Consider the following 19,656-nt stretch of genomic DNA (forward strand, 5'->3'; position numbering starts at 1 on the left):
TCCAAAGATGACTGAAGGAGTCAGGTAAGTTAATATGGTAGTCATTCAGGTATGGTGGCCCCAAGCTGTATTGGGCTTTAAAAGTCAATCTTGAATTGTGCCTATAGCAAATTGGAAACCACTATAGGTAGAATGTGACTGGAGTGATATGGTCCCTACAACCCACTTCAGTCAGCATTCTGGATGTACCATTCTGTACCATCTAGGCACTCTTTAAGGGAAGCCACATGTGGAGTACACTGCAATAATCTAGTCTAGATGTTACCAGTGCATTCAATACAGTGGCAAGAACTTTCCTGTCCTTGAATAGCCACAACTGTCACACTAGCTGAAGCTGGTGAAAGACACCCATGACCATGCTGGTATTTGTCTAACCATCAAGAGGCACAGGTCCAATAGCACCCCTAAGCTATGAACATGCTCCTTTAAAAGGAGCGCAGCCCCATCCAGAACAGGAGATATCCCAGTCCTTGAGCCAGACCTTCCCACCACCAGCAGAACCTTCATTTGGTCAGGATTATGTTTTGGCTTGTTAACCTTCATCCACCCCGAAGCTGCCTCCAGGCACCTGTTCACAGTTTCTACAGCCTCCCTGGTTTCTTCTGGAAGTGACAGATAGAGCTGAGTTCACCCACATATTGGTGGCAATTCAGCCCAGATCTCTAGATGAACTCTCCCACTGGTTTCTTGTAGATCAGGGGTGTCAAACATGCAGTTTGGGGGGCCGAATCAGGCCCCTGGAGAACTCTAATCAGGCCCCCAAGCAACTGGTTGTCATCTGCTTCCTTCTCCCTCTCTCTTAATAATAATACTAATATTTTATTTATATCCTGACCTCCTCACCGAAGCAGGCTCAGAGCGGCTCACAACATATAACAAATACAAAATTACAATATAAAACATTATCTCAGTACAATATATAATTTGCTAATTAAAACCATTATAATTAAAACCATCAAAATTAAACATTTACAGTGCTATGTTCTAAGTGTTCTCCTTGGTAGTTTATGATGGCCATATGTAGTAGACTAAAATCCACATTAAGTGAAGGCCAGTTGGAAAAGGGTAGTCTTGCAGGCCCTACGGAATTGATCAAGACTCCGCAGGGCCCGCACTTCATCCGGCAGTTGGTTCCACCAGTGCGGAGCTGCGATCAAAAAGGCCTGCATAACAGCTTGCTTCCTTCTGCATAGCAGCTTGCTTTGCAAGGCTTGCTTGATCACACAGGAGCTACAGAGCAAAGCCTCTATTTTCTCCATTGTCTGAGGTTCCTCCCTAGGGGAGGAAGGGGGGAGGAATACCTTGTTTTGCCAGGCTCTCTCAATTGCCCAGCAGAGCTACTGAGCCTCTCTTCCTTTTATTGGCTGAGGCTCCTCCCCTTCCTGGTCCCCTGGGGAAGGAAGGAAAGAGCTAGAGCTTCCTTTGCCCAGTTCCCTGATTCCCATGGGAGAAATACAAAGAAAGCACCTTTAAGACCAATGAGTGCTAACATTTTAAGGTTTTTTTAAAAAATGTGTTTGTCTGTGTTCTTTATAAAATTTATATCTCTGCAACCTAATCTTAAATAGGTACACACATGGCCCAGCTCAACAAGGTCTCATTTATGTCAGATCCGGCCCTTTTAACAAATGAGTTTGACGTTCCTGATGTAGATGTTAAAAAAACATGGGAGACGATGGAACCTTTTGGGACCACAGAGTCAGAGCCCAAGGAATAGTTCTCCAGCACCACACTCTGAAACCTACCTTCAAAGCAGGCTTAACCCATCGAAAAATGGTGCCCTCCACTTTCCAACCCCCAAAAGGTGACCCAGAAGGCTACAATGATCAATGTTATTGAAAGCCATTGAGAGGTCCAGGAGAATGAACAGAATCATATCCCCTCATCCATCTCCTGCAGAGACCAAGTACATGTCAGCTACTAACCCAGGGATGTCAAACATTTGGCCCAGGGGCTGAATCAGACCCCCAGAGGGCTCCTATCAGGCTCCTGAGCAACAGGCTATTGTCTGCTTTCTTCTCCCTCTCTATTGCTTTGTTCTGTATCACAGCTTGCTTTGCCACTTGCACAGAAGCTACAGAACAAAGCCTCTTTTTTCTCCATTGGCCAAGGCTACTCATTTGGGGAGGAAGGGGGGGGAGGGATAGCTTTCCCAGGGTCTCTCAATTTCACAATAGAGCTTCTGAGCCCAGCCTCTCCCTTCTATTGGCTGAGGCTCCTCCCCGTCCTGGTCCCTTAGGGAAGGAAGGAAAGAGCCAGAGCTTCCTTTGCAAGTTCACTGGATCACACAGGAGTGATACAAAGAAAGCACCATTAAGAACCAATGAGTGCTGATGTTGTAATCATTTTTTAAAAAACTTCAAAAATATTTAATTGTGTTTGTGCCCTTCATAAAGTTTATATCTCCGCTATCTGACATTACATTTTATGACACACATGGCCCAGCCCAACAAGGTCTTATTTATGTCAGATCCAGCCCTCATAACAAATTAGACACCCCTGCCCTAACCAGTCCTGAAACGAGACTGAAATCCAAACAATGCATGCCATCCAGGAATCTCTGAAGTTGTTCAGTCACCACTTGTTCAATCTCCTTTCTCAAGAATAGTAAATTTGAGACTGGATGGTAGTTATTCAACCATTCTGTGTCCAGAGTAGGTTTCTTAAGGAGGGAACACATCACTGCCCACTTCAAGTCAAAGGTGACCCCCACTCACTGTGTCCTGGACCCAGTTCACCAGCCCACTCCCCCTCCCCTGGCCAAGAAGGTCAAAGGGTCATTCAAACAGGCAGTAGATCTCAAACTTCCAAGAACCCTGTCCATGATCACTGACTAAACAAGCCAAAAGATATTCCACAGAACTGAGAATGGTGGCACCTTGGAACCATTATTATGCTGTTGCTTCAAAATAATTTGCATGAATGTATGAACGTGGAATAAGTAGCTGACCTATTCTTGAAGTGCAGTGCATGGAAGATGCTTACCGTGTTCTATTTAAGCTTTAATTCGTGAGAAAGAAAAGAGGACAGGAAATTGAATTATAACATAGTTCATGTTAACATGCTGTAAATTCAAAGCATTAATTTAGGGCTTCATGACTTGGAAAACTTTTCAGAACATGAGCTTTCAGGAATTGTGGGCAGTCTGCCCAAATCCTACTCTTTTCTTTAGGGAAAACATTACCAGCCTAATTCAAAATGAACTGTATAACGTCTGGTTTTATTTACATCAAGGAGATATTTGCTAAGTCTAATGCATGTCACAGAGCATCTAAAAATGCCACTGGGATCAATTGTAGGATATTATGAAATATTGTAGATGGCAAAGACAGAGGAGAAAGAACTCAGTAATGGATCCCTTAATTAGTCACTGATTCACATCATAATTCAATAGGGATGTAGACAAACTAATGTAAAATTAAAGGAAGCACCTGGGAATTGGGCTTTTGAGGTAGCCAGGAGTCATTCCTACTGCAGGCTGAAGCTTAGTTATTATAAGGCATGACTCATGTGATGACATGCTCTCTCCTAGGTTTTACGGAAAAGGATTCCAGCAGCAAAAATGGAATAGATGAAAATGCAATATTCTGAAGTGGTAACATTTTCAGCAAATACAGAGTTTAGTAATTTGCTGTTCTCCTGGGTAATCTATTATCCATATATTAAGACAAATGTAACATTTTAATATACTGCAGTTCCTTCATGTACATCATGGCTCCAGCTTTACAACTTGGCTTAGGTCCAGGTTAGACGCTATGTCCTCAAGGACAGCAGAACAGGGAGGAAGACCCACCTCTGCCTGCACCACAGTCCCATGACAAACTGGGCCACAGAACACTTGGGATCTTCAGTTCCCTGATGCTATATCCAGCCACGCCAAGATCAGACTTGGGTTGGGGGTCATGCCAGACATAACATTGAGTTCAGATGTTATATGTAAGCACACTAGGAAGTTAATTTGTCTTGCCTCCCCAGCTACATCTCCTTCAAGCTGGCTATATTAAACAAAAAAATTGAAGTGATATTTATGCTTTATATATACATTCCCTCTTCTCTTTTTTAAAAAATGCAATACTTTGACAAAAATTAGTTATAAAGATATTCTAAAGTGGGTTGGGGTGGAGAATCGGGGACACGAATCCTGTAGATGGGAAAGGCATGCATTTTTTATTGTGGACTCCATCTTATGGAATGGTCTGCCTCATGAGGTTGGGAGGGCTCCTATTCTGGCTTTCCACACACTACACAAAACTGATTTATTCAGGAGGGCATTTATACACACGTAAGCAGGGCTGGATTGTAGGGAAATATTTAAGAAATATATTTTGATAAATATATAAGAACAGGGCCACATTATTGTATATAGTATATACTATCTGTTGCAGTATGTATTATCTTGTTATGTAATTTCTGCATTATTTAATATGTCATGTTAATATTTCTGTTACGTTTCAACCTCATTCAAGATTATTACTTTGTTTTAATTCCACACCCTAACCCTATTACATTGCTTACTGGATTATAGAATCATAGAGTTGGAAGGGATCTCCAGGGTCATCTAGCCCAACCCCTGCATAATGCAGGAACTTCACAATTATCTCCCCCCACACACACCCAGTGACACCTGCTCTACACCCAGAAGATGACCAAAAAATACCCCTCTCCAGGATCCCTGGCTAAACTAGTTTGGAGAAAAATTGCTGCCTGACCCCAAAATGGCAATCACCATTTCCTTGGGCATTTAAGAAAGGGCCACAAGAACTAAGCACTGATGCAACCCTTCCTGCCCTCCTTCTCATTATCTGCCTAAGTTCACAGAATCAGCATTGCTGTGAGATGGCCATCAAGCCTTTGTTTAAAAACTTCCAAAGAAGGAGAGTCCACCATCTCATGAGGAAGCCTGTTCCACTGAGGAACCACTCTGTCAAGCAGTTCTTCTTAATGTTTAGTCAAAAACTCTTCCAGTTTAATTTCAACCCACTGGTTGTTTTCCGACCTTCTGGCACAACAGAAAACAATTCTCCACCTTCCTCTACATGAAAGTCCTTCAAGTACTTGAAGATGGTGAACATATTACCTCTCAGTCATCTACTCTCTAGGCTAAATTTATCCAGCTCCTTCAGCCTTTCCTTGTAGAATTTGTCTCGAGACCCCTCACCATCTTCATTGCCCTCCTGGACACTTTCCAGCTTCTTCTATATTCTTCTTAAATTGTGGTGCCCAAAACTGAACACAATACCCTCGGTGAGGTCTCACCAGAGCACAGTGAAGTGATACCATCACTTGCATGAACTGGACACTATACTCTGTTGATACAGCTCAAAATCACATTTGTCTTTTTAACTACTGCATTGCACTGCTGACTCAAGTTCAGTGTATGGTCCACTAAGACCCCTAGAACCTTTTCACACACTACAGTCAAGACAACTCTCCCAATTTCATTACACTGTGTGATGTCTCATCTCACTATACTCTGTCCTGAGCCCTACAGGGAATGGGCAGAATAGAAATATACTAAAATAAAACAAAATAAAAAACATGCTGTGCGATGTCCCATTGCATTAATCATCATCATCATCATCATCATCATCATCATCATCATCATCATCATCATCATCATCATCTTTAATTTGTATCCCGCCCTCCCTGCCGGAACAGGCTCAGGGCAGCTCACATAACATAACATAATATGCTACATTTCAACAGTTAAAACAGGTGTATACAAAACATATTACAAATCATATATACATATTATTATCCTACATTAAAGCCATCTAATTAAAACCATCAAATTAGTTTGGTGCTAAAATCTCGGTGTTATCTATTTTACAGTTGTTCTGTGATGATGGTATTTCTTCTACAGAAAATTCCATATTAAGCAAAAGCCAGCTGGAAGAGGGAAGTCTTGCAGGTCTTGTAGAACTGGGTAAGGCTCTGCAAGGCCCGCACCTCCTCCGGCAGTTGGTTCCACCAGTGTGGAGCTGTAAACTAGAAGTCACCCTTTCCCTGGTGACTTTCAGTTTGGCCTCCTTCGGCCTGGGGACTGCCAAAAGATTTTGAGAGCCAGATCGCAGTACCCTCTGGGGAATGTATGAGGAGAGACAATCCCTAAGGTAGGCAGGCCCTCGGCCATATAGGGCTTTAAAGGTGATAACCAGCATCTTGTAACATATCCGGTATACTATTGGCAGCCAGTGCAGTTCCCACAGTCCCGGCTGAATGTGCTCCCACCTGGGGCGCTCCAATAACAGCCGGGCGGCCGCGTTCTGCACTAGCTGCAGCTTCCGGGTTCGGCACAAGGGCAGCCCCATGTAGAGGGCATTACAGTAGTCCAGCCTCGAGGTGACCGTTGCATGGATCACTGTTGCCAGGTCACCATGCTCCAGGAAGGGGACCAACTGCCTTGCCCACCTAAGATGGAAAAACGCGGATTTAGCAGTGGCTACTATCTGGGCCTCCATTGTCAAGGCAGGCTCCAGTAGCACCCCCAATGCTAGTAGTCCAGCCTCGAGGTGACCGTTGCATGGATCACTGTTGCCAGCTCATCGTGCTCCAGGAAGGGAGCCAACAGCCTCACCCGCCTGAGATGAAAAAGGCTATCTGGGCCTCCATTGACAAGGCAGGCTCCAGCAGCACCCCCAAGCTCTTGACCTTGCGTGCCATTTCCAATGGCACACCGTCAAAGGCTGGTAGGGGGATTTCCCTTCTCAGACCGCCATGGCTCAGGCAAAGGACCTCTGTCTTTGCTGGATTCAACTTCAACCTACTCAGCCTGAGCCATCCTGCCACAGCTTGCAATGCCAGGTCCAAATTTTCTGGGATGCAGTCAGGCCGGTCATCCATCAGTAGATAGATTTGGGTGTCATCAGCATAGTGACAATCCAACCCATACCTCCGGGCAATCTGGGCAAGGGGGCGCATGTAGATGTTAAATAACATGGGGGAGAGCACCGCCACCCTGTGGCACCCCACAATTAAGTGGGTGCCTCTGGGACGGTTCACCTCCAATCACCACCCTTTGTCCCCGACCATCAAGGAAAGAGGAAAGCTATTACAAGGCCAACCCCTAAATCCCTACATTGGAGAGGCAGCAGGTCAGCAGCTGATGGTCGACCGTATTGAATGCAGCCGACAGGTCTAACAACATCAGTACCACTGAGCCGCCTCGATCCAGATGCCGCTGGAGGACATCCACCAAGGCGACCGGCACTGTCTCCATCCCATGATCTGGGTGAAAGCCGGACTGGTGGGGATCTAAAATGGAAGCGTCATCCAGAAAACTCTGTAACTGTAATGCTACTGCCCTCTCAATAATTTTACGCAAAAAGGGTAAATTTGAGACCGGCGGGTAATGTGCCAATTCAGTCGGATCTGATGTAGCCTTTTTCAGGAGAGGACGGACCATGGCCTCTTTAAGAGGCACTGGAAAAAGCCCTTCTGAGACGGATCTATTTACGATGTCCCGTATAAGACATCTAAGTTCCCTCTGGCAAGCTTTAATTAGCCAGGAGGGGCATGGGTCCAGATCACATAAGAACATAACATAAGAGAAGCCATGTTGGATCAGGCCAATGGCCCATCCAGTCCAACACTCTGTGTCATACAGTGGCCAATATATGTGTGTGTGCATATATATCACAAGTTGTTGGGCGTACAGTGGAGAGGATTCTGTCAACTTCCTCCAAGCTGAGCATGTCGAAGCGATCCAGAACTATTCCAGAAGACAGGTACGGGGCCTTGAGTTCACATACTGTATCCAATGTGGTGGGAAGGTCGTGGCGGAGCGATGAGATCTTATCTGCAAAAAATTTCACAAAAGCCTCACAGCCTATCCCCAATTCCCTAGCATTTGGCCTGCCTTGCAGCAGTGTTGTAAGATTCCGAATTATCCTAAACAACTGTGCTGGGCACAAGTTTGCAGACACCATCTTGACCGCAAAGTAAATCTTCTTTGTGGCTTTGACTGCTATCTCATAGGACCTCATAAACTCTCTATAAGATGTTCTAGTCGCTTCGTCTCAAGTACGCCGCCATTGCCTCTCTAACCGTCTGAGCCCTCATTTCACTGTGTGTTACACTGTGTGATGTTCCATTTCATTATACTGTGTGATAGACCTTGGGTCTCAGTGAGAAATAGGTATGCCATTCCTCAGTTGGGGGCAGAGCATCCCCTGATTTTCGGGCCTCTTAGAGGAAAGCCTACCCCCAAACATGACACAATGATGTCACACAGAAGTGACATCTTGTCAGTGCTGCCACTCAGTGACACTATAGTATTTGGGGCAAAACTCTGTGGTTAGCATAGAGTTCTGCCCAAAATACCAGAATAATGCAGCACAGCATTGTCAATGTGATTATGTGCTTCTGCTTGTGATGATGTATTTCCCTCGTGACATCATTACATTGTGCACTTGTTGTGCACACACCCCCACACACACAGCCCCTCCCCCAACGCTGGGTCTATCCGACTTGGCAACTCTAATGAGAAAGGTGAACTAAAAAATAAAATATGAAGCTGCTCTATACTGAATCAGATCATTGGTCCATAAATGTCAGTCTTGACTAATACTGGCAGTGCCTCTAGGGGTCTCTGACTGAGATCTTTCGAATCACCAACTACTGGATCCTGTAACTGGAGAGGCTTGTTATCAGCTATAATCACTAATCAGATTTCCCTAAATTCCAAGTTAAACCATTATGAACATTTATTTCTATTGAACTCTATGATGCTCTCTAATTGCCTCTGCTTCTCTTAAAATGTTTCATGTCTTCATTCCAGTGGTATTCTGTACTACTCTTGCCTGAATATAAAAAGAAAACAAAATTATAAGTCTACGATTTAGAATAGTTCCACAGCTGAATGTTTAGTCTGTATTCAGTCAGACCACTTATTTGCAAAAAGTAAACTTGATACAAAATTATAACTTTAAAAAAATGTAATTAAAATATTGCTTTTTTAAAATATATAATGGAAAGAGGATTGATGCATATGTTTTTCAATATATTTCAATATTTTTTTCAATATGTAACTGATGGGGAAGAAACAGATCCATCAATATATTGAACATATTAATGATGTTGCCTGCAGTATGTAGACTGTGGGCCACTGTGACAGACTGCACTTTTTAAGAGGTTTAGAAGTGCTATACCAACGCCTAAAGACTGTCAAGGATTAATTCTTCACAGAGACAGAGAGCCTTGAGTGACAGGCTGCTCTAAGCAATCCGATTGGTTAGCATCAACTGAGGAAAAAAAATCTGCTTAGGAGACTCAGATTCCTTCCTTGGAACATGAGAAGAGACATGTTCCAAGACTGTCTGAGAATAGCCTGAAAGAAAAAGGGTTTACTGCCAATTTCCGCCTTCACTGAGGCTGATTCTACATTCATATTTGGGTCTGATTTTCTGAGCACTGAAATCGCCTTCTAGAAAGCCGGAGTATATTTTCTCATCTACACTCAAAATTTTGCTCCTGGACTTCCCCTCCACACTTGCTTGCTTTACTGGAGGGGGGGAGGGGAGCAGATTTAAGAGTTCCTTTGTTCTTTCTTGAGAAATGAGTTTATTGCCCTGTTTCCCAGGAAAGATATCATCTTTATGGTCCTGTGGAATGAGCTTCCTGGAAAACCCTCATTCAAAAGTAGTCTTGGAAAGTCTGCGGCAAGGTGTCAGAGCCAATTCAGGAATTTAAATGTAAATGACAGCCAAAACACCAGAGCAAGACAGAAGTCAAGGCACATTGTAATGCAGATTATCACTTTTGAAAGCGCAGCATTACTGGATCTTTTGCCCAGTGTAAAATCAGCCCACTTAACATTTGCTGAGAGCAGTTGAACACAGCTGGGGAAAAGTTTGGCAAGGAAGTTTAGGGTAGTGTAGAAGACTGCCAGTCAGGCCAAAGGAAAGGGGATAGATCTTATATAGAGAGAAGAAGATTCCCTATCCAGTCAAAAGGGAAAAATATCTCTGAGGAGTACAGAATTCCCTGGTCTGGAGTGATTAGAAACTGCAGAAACTTGGATTGTGGCCAGAAGATAAATCACAGCCAATGCCAACATATGTGTTCCTTTGCTCTCTGGACTTATATTAATTCATTATTAATTCAATTCAAATATGGCTGCACTTAGTCCTTGAGGTCAACATGGGACCTTGAGAAGTAGACAATTATCACATGCAGACCTGTGGGCTCCTTTGATACACATGTATATACACACAAGCTTGTGTTTATATGTTTTCAGCAGCTGTCGTATTTTAGCAGCAGTCAAAGATGGCTCCATATGCAGAACACTGAAATCATGTAGTCTCGGACTAACAGGCAAAAAACAAGTAACTCTGACCAGAAAATAAGCTGCTATTAGGTTTGTAAAATTTCCAGAAATTTCCAGAAATCCATGGCTGGGTACATGTATGTGGATACATGAGGTGAACTGAAATCCATGCAATCTTTATTTTCTTATCAAATTAGATTTGTGTTATTTCTATAAAATTGACTTGATGTTTTGATAGTTTGGAATGCCCCCCCCCCAAAAAAAATACCAAAGTTGGATTGTTTCTGCTCATAAATGTGTATTCGCTGCTCCCCTTTTGTTGGTAGACTCCTACGCAGCTCCTGAAAAGCTCATCACAAATCACTAGTTAGCATATCTATATTTATAAATAGAAGAATGTAAGGACTATCTTGCTGGTGAAACAAAAGATTCTTCTAATCCACCATTCTGTATCCAATGGGCTGCCAGATACTAGTTCCTTCCAAACAAGAACTATCAAAAGGTAGGAAAGACTCCCACTTAAGTGGTTCTCTTTGTTTCAGTATATTCATGGCAGAAATTATCCACAGCTATGTCTTTGAGCTGAGCAATCAAGTACTTTGTTTTCAATTGGTTTAAATAAAGTATAATACTAAATTAGCTGTATGATATCTGGTAGGCAAGCTCAACATAAACTGTACTGGATTATGTAAGAATATTTACTGAACAAAATGGAGGGGGAGGTTATATAAAAGAAGTTATTTGCTCTTGAAAGGCTCTTTACTGCACTTTTATTTGCTGCTTCAAAACTTGAACTGTAACATAATACTAAAAGAGAAGATAATATTTGAATAACTTTGTTTGATCAGCTGGGCAGTTTTACTGCACTATTATCCACACAACTATGGTCTACAAACAGCCTTGTTTCTCCCAACGACATAACGGCCAAGCATTTAACATCATTCAAAGTTTGTTGATAACATTTCCCAGCAGAGACTAGAAACGTTGAAACTTACATGAAAAGTTATATAAAGAAGACAACGAGAAAGTGAAAACAAAAAAAGCCACATATATGACAAGGAAATATTTGTTCTGGTGTGGAAAAATCATCCCCAACCATTATTCATATGAATGGGCTGCCTGAAAATCACCATTTCCTTCTGGCAGCTTTGTTTGATGCAGACCGAGAGCATAGCGAGAGTGCTAACACAGCGCTAACACAGATCAGTGCCAAGTTGTGCCAACCTTAATTTTAAGTGGAATCTGCTACAGTTTTGAATTATCTAGGCAGTTGTTAGCTTGAATCTTCTTATTTTGAGGGCTCATATATTGCTGTTTTAGTACTGGATTTTTCAGTTTGAAATTGCTGGTTCTGATTACCTCTTCTGTTGGTCAGGGGATTGGCTGGCCAAAGAGAATTGTATTCAGATTGTATGCATATTAGTATGTGCATATTAGTATGTATATAGCAGGGGACTGCATTTTCTCTCTTTGGATCTGCCTTCTTTTTATAGGCTAATTTTTCTCATTCCTTTTGAGATGAGCTTTACAGCACTTACAAAGCACTGCTCATGCTTGACAAAAGTATACTTTGGCTGCCAAAATCAAGGGCAGTGTCTTTTTTTGCATGAGGTTGCATCTGCCACCTTTAATTAGGGAGCCATGTGAGTTGTCCCTCTGAAAGCACTCAACACATTGTAGTGCCATTTAACCCCTGAAATAGGGATTTATTTATTTTTAAAAAGGCTTTAAAAGCAAGTTTTCTAATCCCATAAGAGATTGCATCATATTTTCTCAAGAGAAACACAGGAAAAAAAGCCATAGGTTTTATACAGTAGTTTAAGGAAAATAAATTGCCTTTGTTTATGTCAGTTATCTGCATCTTTGTTTATGTCAGTAATCGTCTGGCATATTTTTGCTTGGCTTTGGCTGGTGTGCCAGTCGTGTCCACTCCTGGTTAGAACATGCGAGAAGCCATGTTGGATCAGTCCAATGGCCCATCCAGTCCAACACTCTGTGTTACACAGTGGCCAATACCCAGGTGGTTCAGTCAGATCTAGCCACAGTGATTCATGCCTTAGTTATAGACTGGACTACTGAAATGTGCCTCTGCTTGAGGCTACACTTTAGAAGTTTTCAGAAGTTGCAACTAGCACAGAACATGTCAGCTACATTGTTACATCAGGGCCAGCTTGTAGGAACATGTGGCCCCGATACTACAGCAATTACCCTGAAGGGCACTGTGTGGCTTGGCAGGGAAAGGGAAAGTGAGGGGGAAACAGAGGTTTCAGCCCACAGTATAATTGCTGTTGCCTCTGCACAAATGTGATGGGGAAACATAGGGAGTCTGGGGGCAGCTGCCGTCATGTGGATGTCATCTCTCTGTGTTCCCATAGCTCATGCTGGTGGCATGTTTTTGCACCCCTGTGTAGATAGAAAGAGGCATGGGAAAGGGTGCCTTGGTACATTTTGGGTAAACTTGAGCCTGTCCACACTGCAGTCTGGAAGCTATCTTGCTGTCCCACAATGCAGTCATAGACACTATTGAGTTAGGTCTGGTTAAAAGTCTTTCCTTTTATGATTCAGAATTGTTTAGGGTTGCCAGGTCCTACCTGGCTGCCAATGGGGGGCTCCAGAGTCCATTCTGGGATGTTCTGGTGCATGCACAAAGCATGCATGCTGCTATGTCACCCAGAAGTGATGTCATCACATCAGTGCCATCAGGGGGTAACACTAGTTTTTGGGCAAAACTCTATGGCTTGAATGCAGTTTTACCATAGAGTATTGCCCAAAACCTAGAGTGTCACCCACCACTGAGTGACGTCACTTCCAGGTGACATCACTGCATCACATTCAGGGGCATTTATTAGCAGCAGAAAGAGGCTTGCAAAAGTGGGGGAACCCCTACCCAGACCAGGGGCCTGGCAACCCTAGGATTGTTAGCTGCAGAACTTTCACTATATTCTGTAAACATGGCACATGAATGATCTGGAAACAAATCTTGAGTTTATTGTTGAAGAGTGAGTTCTGAAGATTTAGAGAAACAGACACAGTTTGACCCATTCTAGTAATATAAATGGCAAGAGCCCACTATCCTGCATTAGGAAAGCTCACACACATCATTTCTCAAACATGACCCAAAGTGTTGTGCTGAACAAAGCCTTGATCATGCACTGTTTCACAGATCAATTCTTATCAACTCCATGTAAGAAACAATGGTTTCAAACCTGTACCTAACTGAACATGCATACTTTCAGCTCTATACATTACAACTGCTGTAAGAAATGCCAGTGGTACATCAGTATGTGATTTGCTAGCATTGCTTTCAACAGGCAGTATTGGACAAGTCACCATCTCTCATTTTAACCTTCTTTATAGGCTGCCAAGGAGTGTCAAAAATTTACAAAACTTTATACAACATAAAGTTTATAGAAATAATTAAAACCTATGCACGTGCGCAACAAAATGTTTGAGTGGAATTCAGTGTTGAACATAGTCTTTACATATAGGAGGTAAGAAGATGGAGATTTCAGATTTGAAAATAGCAATGGCAGTACAGTTCTAAAGATACCAAAACCCTTCTAAGGCCACTTACTTCAGTGGACTTAAAAGACTATAACTCTGTTTAGGATTGCATAGTGAGTTGCTTATTATTCCCCTGGAGAGAAAAAGGCATAGCACATATTTTCTGTTTAATGGCAACATTAGAACTGTATCACATTAGGACAAACTACTGGCTATTATTTGGTTCTCTACTATGGATTGTACTTACTACTCCCCACCAAAGGGCATCTGCATAGCTGACAAATTTATTTTCGTCGTCACTATTCACAGCATCTTTTTCAGCCAGGTACACAAAATAAGAAGAAAAAATCAAGCCTAGAAAGCCGATGTACAGAGTGGTGATTAATTCCTAAAAAGTAGAATAAAAACAAATTCATCAAAATGAGTAATCAACGACAAATGATTTACAGATTATTTGTGGGGAATGTTATGATAAAAATTATTCTGGTGTTCGACCACCACATTAAACTTAGTGTTCTGTCAAATTTGAAATCTAAATGACTAGAAAATATAGAGTGTCGCATTCCAGTTCTGACTGTCTAAAACTCAACATTCTCAAATTGGTTTAAGATGCTATGCTACCCATTTAACCTAAGTCTATGGTAAAATGAATCACATAATGTAATAATTGGTCATGTGGAGAAGAGAACTAGCATGCTACAGAATTGCATTCTGTGGTTGGAGACACCTTGCCAGCTGTACAACATCTAGCTCAGTAGCTGTTTCTTGTCAACAGGTACTTAAAGCCATGTCATAGCCAGAGACACAAGCTTTTTGGTGAAAACCAACGGGCTCTTAGCAAGAGGGTCCCAGCCTATGGTCATTTCATAAACAGAGAATTCATAACCTGCAAAATATGTAGCCTTCTGGGGCTGTTTTCATTCCTAAAATTGATTTTTGATTGTTTAAACTACTTTTATTTAAATCATACCTAGGGAGGCAAAACATAAATAAATGAATGCATAAAAATCCAACTCTTCTCCCTTCAAAGAACATTCCATAAAATTCTCACTACAGACTGGCACCTGCCTCCATGGCTCTGATGAGCAGCTCAAGTTTATATCATTAATTTATTTATAATTATACCCTGCCTTTCCTTATAGCTTAAGGCAGCTTACATTACATAATTTAAAACATCCAGTAACAATAAAATATGTCAAATAGGAAAGAAACAGGAAATGGCTTTTCTTCCCCCTGTCCTTAATAATGTTCCAGCAGAGACATCTGGGCAACATAATACCATGATGCAGCTCTGACATAGGGAAGAGGGAATCGCTCAGTCTTAGGCACTACAAGAACAGAGTGAGGATGTACAGCAGGGATCCCCTGCCAGGCTGCCCAACACCTTTTCTGGCACAGGTCCAAGTTGGGTTTTTGCCCAGTACAGCTTCTGATTGGCTGTGCAGGTTCAAAATGGCATTGCTTTGGCAGAGCTGCCACCTCAGCACAAGGATTTTTACTGTGAGACTGAAGAGAAGTGCATGTAAGAAAATATTTGTAAACAATTTCTTCATTTTAAAAGGCATTCTGAAGCAGAGCTTCTGAAGAGCTGCTATTCAAGTTATATGTATCCTCACTCCCTGAGATTTTGTGGTTGGCTCTGCCTCCTGTGACAACCATTTTGTGTTGGCATCCAGCACCTTGTGTCAGATTTCTAACAATGTCCAAATGCTCTAAAAGGATGAAGACCCCTGGTCTAGAGAACTTGGCAACACAAGAGTAAAACAGACTGTCTTTCATTCCCCCCTGGAAAGTCCTACCTACCTGTCTATGTATGAAAACTACTGAGCCCAACAGTCTCCACGTGCCACCTTGTCGGTCCACATGAAGCATGCGCAGGATCTGCAGAAACCGGATGCCTCTGAAATGCAGGACATTAAAAGAAATGGGTGAATATACAAGGTCAGTAATTATATGTTTTTGAGTGATTGTACACTTATGACAGGAAAAAAAATGTTTCATCATTGTCAACATTTTTACCTGATAGCAGAGGTTGCGAAAACTTGTTTAGAACCCACACAGAGCACTATCATTGAAGCAACAACTACAATTAAATCTGAAAGATAAAAAACAACAAAACTGTAACTTAAAAAGTACATGCTAATGCTAGGATGACCACTTTGCAAGAAGATTGCAAAAAGAGGTGAGGCTTTCATGGGAGCAAAGTTTTTTGCACCAAGGCTCCCCTTTTACTTGTAATACAGAGGTTATCTGATGAACATTTAAATGTTTCTCTCAGCATAATCTCAGAGTTTAAAAGATTTCATTTTCCCCCCTCAGCAACTGCTTGGATTGCAGAAAAATTCTAACATTTGTAAAAACATTGTTACACTTATGCCCCATCTTTCTTCCAGTGTTAACCTCAAGGTGATGTACATGGGATTCCCAGGTAGTCTCTAATCCAGACACTGATCAGCTTCACATAAGAAAGGCTACTTCATAATGTGCCTTCAGACGACAATCTGGACAGAGACAGTTTTGCAGGGCCTAATTATTATACCTCCTCTGCCAACCAAATATTCTGAGAAACTTCCCTGGATTCTGAAGTTTCATTTTTTTTTAAAAAGTCAATTTCCTTTTACTTAAGGAGATATAAGGAAAAACATACAAACAATATTCTAACCAATTGTTCAATAAGAAATAATTCTACTATTCTGGCCCCTGAGCAATGAGGTACAAATACTGACAAATATTTATTACTTGCTTTTTTTTAAAAAAAAATGTTATTTAACATCTGTCTAAGTATAATTATTTTAAAAGTCAAATATTAGCATACATGTCCTAACCTTCACCAAGTACTTAATCATATGCCTATTTCCCCATCTTGGTCTGACTACAAGGATTTTAAAAATCTATGCAATGTAGCCAATTTGAATTGTTTAATAATATTTTATTAATATTTTTCATATGTATCTAAAAATAACAAGAAAAATATATAAACTATAGAAACAAATAAAGTGGAGAAACATATTTTTACTTTGAAATAGGGTAGATATTTATACAGATCTGGGGTGGCAGACTTTCAAGTAGGTATTTATTTTTTGGAGGCAGGGGTTTAACCTCCCCTTTTAACTTTCATTTTTTTCCTGCAAACAAGATTCATGAAATTATGTCATGCCACTTTAAGGCTGTCAAAACTTCCATACAATATCTCCTGTGGTGGGATGGTCAGGACACAAAGCACCAGTCCTCCCTGCCATGGCAATCTGCCAGGCAACAGCTACCACATGAAGCTCTACATCTCCCTTGGCAGCACTTCTGGCCCTAGCAAGGGGCTTCTGAGGAGGAGAGGAGAGTGGCTGCAAGATGGAGGACAGGGGAACCAGTGTGGGGAATGAGATTTCCCATCCTTGCAAGAAGGGCAGAACAGTGCCCTCTTTAGGATAAGAGGAGAGCTCTGGGGATTCCCAGAAAGAGAGGGAAGACATATTGTTTTTAATCTGTCTGAGGGTACCTGGAAAAGTAGAACTGTTCTTACATTTGCAGCCATTTGTTGGCAAGTTAAAAGCAGTGTGTAACATTCTGTGGAAGTCTTCATTTGTAAACAAATATTTTCATTAGGAGTGCTAGCTGTAATAATTTATCAACTCCCTCCCCCCACAATGGACTTGATAGGGTTGCCAATCCTTAGTTGGGGGCAGGGGATCCTTTGGTTTGGAGGCCTTCCCTCGCTTCAGGTTCATCAGAAAGCGGGGTGGGGAGGTAAATGTCTGCTGGGCACTCCATTATACTCTATGGAAACTAATTCCCAAAGGGTGTAATGGAGAATTGATCTGTGAGTATCTGGGGCTTTGAAGGGTCTTTTTTTTTTTAGCTAGAGGCACCACATTTTCAGCAGTGCCTCTCCTTAAAACACCCGCCAAGTTTCAAAAAGATTGGACTAAGGGGTCCAGTTCTATGAACCCCAAAAGAAGGTACCCCTATTCTTCATTATTTCCAAATGAGGGAAGGCATTTAAAAGGTGTGTGGTCCCTTTAAATATGATGGTCAGAGCTCCCTAGAGTTTAATCATGCTTGTCACACCCTTACTCCTGGCTCTACCCCCAAAGTCTCCTGGCTCCCCCTCCAAAGTCCCCAGATATTTCTTGAGTTGGACCTAGCAACCCTGCAGAGACATTATACATAGGTCCAAAACAAAACAAAACAATTTTATGTTGAGACTATGCTGCTAAACCAGTGGTGTCGAACTCATTTGTTATGAGGGTTGGATCTGACATAAATGAGATCTTGTCATGCCAGGACACATGTGTCATAAAATGTAATGCAAGGTACTAAAGATGTAAGAGCGTTTGTATGTAAGTTGCTCCAAGTGCTAGTCAGCCAATGGAGAAAATAGAGACTTTGCTCTGTAGCTTCTGTGCGATTGAGCAAGCCTGGCAAAGCAAGCTGTGATGCAGAAGGAAGGGAGAGAGAAGGAAGCAGATAACAGTGAGTTGCATATGGGCCTCATAGGAGCCCTCTGGGGGCCTGATCTAGGGTTGCCAATCCCCAAGTGGGGGCAGGGGATCCCCCAGTTTGGAGGCCTTCCCCCGCTTCAGGGTCATCAGAAAGGGGGGAAGGGAAATGTCTGCTGGGCATTCCATTATTCCCTAAGGAGACCAATTCCCATAGGGTATAATGGAGAATTGATCCGCAGGTATCTGGGGCTCGGTGTGGGGGGGGGCTGTTTTTTGAGGTAGAGGCACCAAATTTTCAGCATAGCATCTAGTACCTCTCTTCAAAACCATAGGATCCAATTCTATGAGCCCCAAAAGAAGGTGCACCTATCCATTATTTCCAATGGAGGGAAGGCATTTAAACGTGATGGCCAGAACTCCCTTTGGAGTTCAGTTCTGCTTGTCACACCCTTACTCCTGGCTCCACCCCCAAAGTCCCCAGATATTTCTTGAATTGGACCTAGCAACCCTTGGACCACAAGTTTGACACCGCTGAGCTAAAAAATATGAAGCATATTTTACCTAGTGAAGCAGCTACTCTCAAATTCTCCAAAGCATGCTTTAGATAACTGTATGAAGCAGTTAAAATCACTGCTTCACATGTTTCATCTTTCCAGGACACTATTAGCTAAACTGAATCCTTTGATATTTTGGAATAACACAACTGTTACAATCTACAACTTGCATAGAGCTGCAATCCTATAACATTAATTTGGGAGGAGGGATTATATTCAAATAAGCATCCATAAGATTGCTGGCACATAATTAAAAGTTACAGTTAATTCACTTTATAATAGAAGACACTGGTATTCATGAACTTGTACTATTCACCCCCAACCTCACCTATTTAAAAGTATTTTAAATTCTTCTTCTTGAACAAGGGTTTAGCATACTTCAAATATAATATCAACAGTTCCAACTCAGTATGTGATGATGAAATTATTGACGCACTGCATGTGACATGGAATTCCCAAAACAGTTACATGAGCTCCACAGCAGTAGGTTACATTGTTAGTAGCAGTAAGTGCAAAATGTAAAATGGCTCAGTGGACCAAAAGCTGCATATTTGTTTTCTTGGTTATCAAGTGGGGGCCATGATAAGAACTGAATTAATGGGTGGCACCTTTATTAAAAACTGTGCTATAAGCAGAGTTAAGGAAAACCTATGTTTAGCGAAATGAAACAGATTTCCAGTGTCAACCCAATGTATGGTTTCCAAGGTAAGCCTTGCAATCAGTGGGAGAATTGGGGTCAGGGACATGGGGTGGTGGTTGTAATGTCACTACATCACTTCTAGGTGTGACCTGAAAGTGATAAAGGGTAGTTTGAGGAATCACTTGAAGCCATTTCCACTGATTTCTAGAGTTCTCCTTTGTCACTTCCCGGTTATACCCAGAAGTGACTCTGCAA

General features: G+C 42.0%; 1 protein-coding gene across 1 annotated transcript in view; it reads right to left on the bottom strand.

Moving 5' to 3' along the window:
• Positions 1 to 19,656, bottom strand: part of KCNQ1 (potassium voltage-gated channel subfamily Q member 1) — a 523,393-nt gene that overhangs the window by 365,826 nt on the left and 137,911 nt on the right. Inside the window, exons 4-6 of the mRNA XM_060262295.1 lie at positions 15,791 to 15,866; positions 15,575 to 15,671; positions 14,019 to 14,159 (exon numbers count right to left, since the gene is read on the bottom strand). Of these exons, the coding sequence (XP_060118278.1) occupies positions 14,019 to 14,159; positions 15,575 to 15,671; positions 15,791 to 15,866 (314 nt within the window). The remainder of the gene's footprint in view (positions 1 to 14,018; positions 14,160 to 15,574; positions 15,672 to 15,790; positions 15,867 to 19,656) is intronic.

The sequence above is a fragment of the Heteronotia binoei genome, chromosome 21 (genome assembly GCF_032191835.1).
Source record: "Heteronotia binoei isolate CCM8104 ecotype False Entrance Well chromosome 21, APGP_CSIRO_Hbin_v1, whole genome shotgun sequence".
NCBI lineage: Eukaryota > Metazoa > Chordata > Lepidosauria > Squamata > Gekkonidae > Heteronotia > Heteronotia binoei.